We start from the raw sequence: 2465 nt of genomic DNA, 5'->3' as shown, positions 1-2465 counted from the left end.
AAAAAAAGAAATAAACTTCTGACCAGGTGCAGTGGCTCATACATGTAATCTCAGCACTTTGGGAGGCTGAGGCGGTGGATCATGAGGTCAGGAGTTCAAGACCAGCCTGACCAACTTGGTGAAACCCCATCTCTACTAAAAATACAAAAATTAGCCCGGTGTGGTGGTACACCCCTGTAGTCCCAGCTACTTGGGAGGCTGAGGTAGAAGAATCGCTTGAACCTGGGAGGGAGAGGTTATAGTGAGCCAAGACTGTGTCAGTGCACTCCAACCTGGGTGACAAAGTGAGACTCCATCTCAAAAGAAACAAACAAACGTAAACTAACTTCTTTGTTTTTAACTGGATTTCCAACTTGAATATATTTTAAGTTTTGCAGTATCAATTTATGTAATATTTTTGCCCATCTCAAATACATCATTCTTTCATTAGCTTCATTCTAAATTTCTGTAACAAGGATTGTTTTTTCCAATTTTATGTATGAGGAAACAGTCCTAGAGGTCAGGACAATGTAAATGTGTACAAACAGTTCCGATCTTCCAAAATAAAATTCTTTGCTGTTTTCTGTACCATAATTTGTTACCATGTACTATACTTTGTTTTTAAATGGTAGGCATACTGAATTATTAATGTGATATACATATGCTTATGACACAGATTGTTACACAGTATTTTTTACTGTATTTAAGATGAACCTAAGCCTTCTCCTTAAGCAAGTGATTTTCCTTTATGAATAAGCAGTGTAGAATTTCATCTTGGGCTGTTGAGCTGTTATACAGCACCTGTAAGTCTGAAACTTGATTTTATTTTACATTTCATCAGGATATGGGCACTGTGGTCCTGGGAAAGCTGGAATCAGGATCTATTTGTAAAGGTCAGCAGCTTGTGATGATGCCAAACAAGGTAAGAATCAGTTATCCTGTTTCCCGTCTATTTATTGATTTTTTTTAAAGAGATAGGGTCTTGTTCTATCACCTAGGCCAGAGTGCAGTGGCAGAGTCATAGCTTTTGGCAGCCTCGAACTTCAAGTGATCCTGCTACCTCATCCTCCCAAGTAGCTGGGACTATAGGCATGTACCACTCTGCCTGGCTTTTTTTTTTTTTTTTTAATTTTTGGTAGAAGGGGTTGGTCTGTGTTGCCTAGGCTGGTCTTAAACTCCTACACTCAAGCAATGCGCCTTGGCTTCCCAAACAAAGTGCTAGGATTACAAGTGTGAACCACCACGCCTGGTCTCCATTATGTTATTTTTGACTGCTCAATTGCTGATATTTGCAGATACCCTGATCCTAAGAAACTCAGAGGCAGGGCTTCTCTAACAGCTCCAAAGATGTTGCTTATGCAGGACCACAGACTTGAATCATCAGTACCTGCAGATAGAGATTTTGTGGATTTAAGTGAGAATTTATTTACTATGCTAACCCCAGACACAGTAAATTAGAAAAAGAATCCATTGTCAAATTTAATATTTAGGCGTAATTGGCACCTTACAAATTATATTATCTGGCTTTTTGATGCCTTGTGCATTGGAGATTAGAGTAAATAGTATCTTCTAAAATGTTTCTATTTTAAAGCCTACGTTTTCCTATTATCTTTGCAACTGGAAGGCTAACATCTGAATGAAAATAATTGTCAGGTTGAGTTCTTACTCATTTTTTTTTTTTTTCTGAGATAGATGGAGTCTCACCCTGTCACCCAGGCTGGAGTGCAGTAGCACCATGTCAGCTCACTGTGACCTCTCTGCCTCCTGGGTAGCTGGGATAACAGGCATGCATCACCACACCCAGCTAATGTTTGTATTTTGAATAGAGACAGGTTTCATCATGTTGGCCAGGCTGGTCTCAAACTTCTGATCTCGTGGTTCACCCACCTCAGCCTCTCAAAGTGCTCAGTTTACAGGCATGAGCCACCGTACCAGCCTAACCTCTTGTTTATAACAAAGTAATCCATTGAGCTGGATGTGGTGGCACGTGCCTTTCGCCCAGCTGTTTGGAAGGTTGAGGCATGAGGATTGCTTGAACCCAGGAGTTTGAGGCTGCAGTGAGCTATGATCACACCACTGCACTGTAGCCTGAATGACACAGCGAGACCCTGTCTCTTAAGGAAAAAAAAAAGTTTTTTAATACAAAAATAAAGTAGTTTATGGAAGCCTAAAGTTCTAATGCCAGCATTGCTCCTTAGTACTTCCTGTGCTGCCTCTGGCAGTAAGGTGAAGGAAAAGAACAAGTGACGTGAGAGGGGATACACATGAAATTTACCATCAGTGACATTTACTGCATTAACAGTGCTATGCAGGCTGGATGCAGTGGTTCATGCCTGTAATCCCACCACTTTGGGAGGCCAAGGCAGGTGGATCACATGAGGTGAGGAGTTCAAGACCAGCCTGGCCAACATGGTGAAACCTTGTCTCTACTCAAAATATAAAAAATTAGCCAGGCATGGTGGCGGGCACCTGTAATCCCAGCTACT

The 2465-nt window shown here is 41.3% G+C and overlaps 1 protein-coding gene across 1 annotated transcript in view; it reads left to right on the top strand.

The window, feature by feature from the left end:
• The window catches only part of GSPT1 (G1 to S phase transition 1), a 38212-nt gene that overhangs the window by 29385 nt on the left and 6362 nt on the right, over positions 1 to 2465 (top strand). Inside the window, exon 9 of the mRNA XM_017539934.2 lies at positions 821 to 901. Within this exon, the coding sequence (XP_017395423.1) occupies positions 821 to 901 (81 nt within the window). The remainder of the gene's footprint in view (positions 1 to 820; positions 902 to 2465) is intronic.

This window comes from Cebus imitator, unplaced genomic scaffold (assembly GCF_001604975.1).
Source record: "Cebus imitator isolate Cc_AM_T3 unplaced genomic scaffold, Cebus_imitator-1.0 Scaffold122, whole genome shotgun sequence".
NCBI classification, from domain to species: domain Eukaryota; kingdom Metazoa; phylum Chordata; class Mammalia; order Primates; family Cebidae; genus Cebus; species Cebus imitator.
This window is presented reverse-complemented; position numbering and strand designations above follow the sequence as displayed.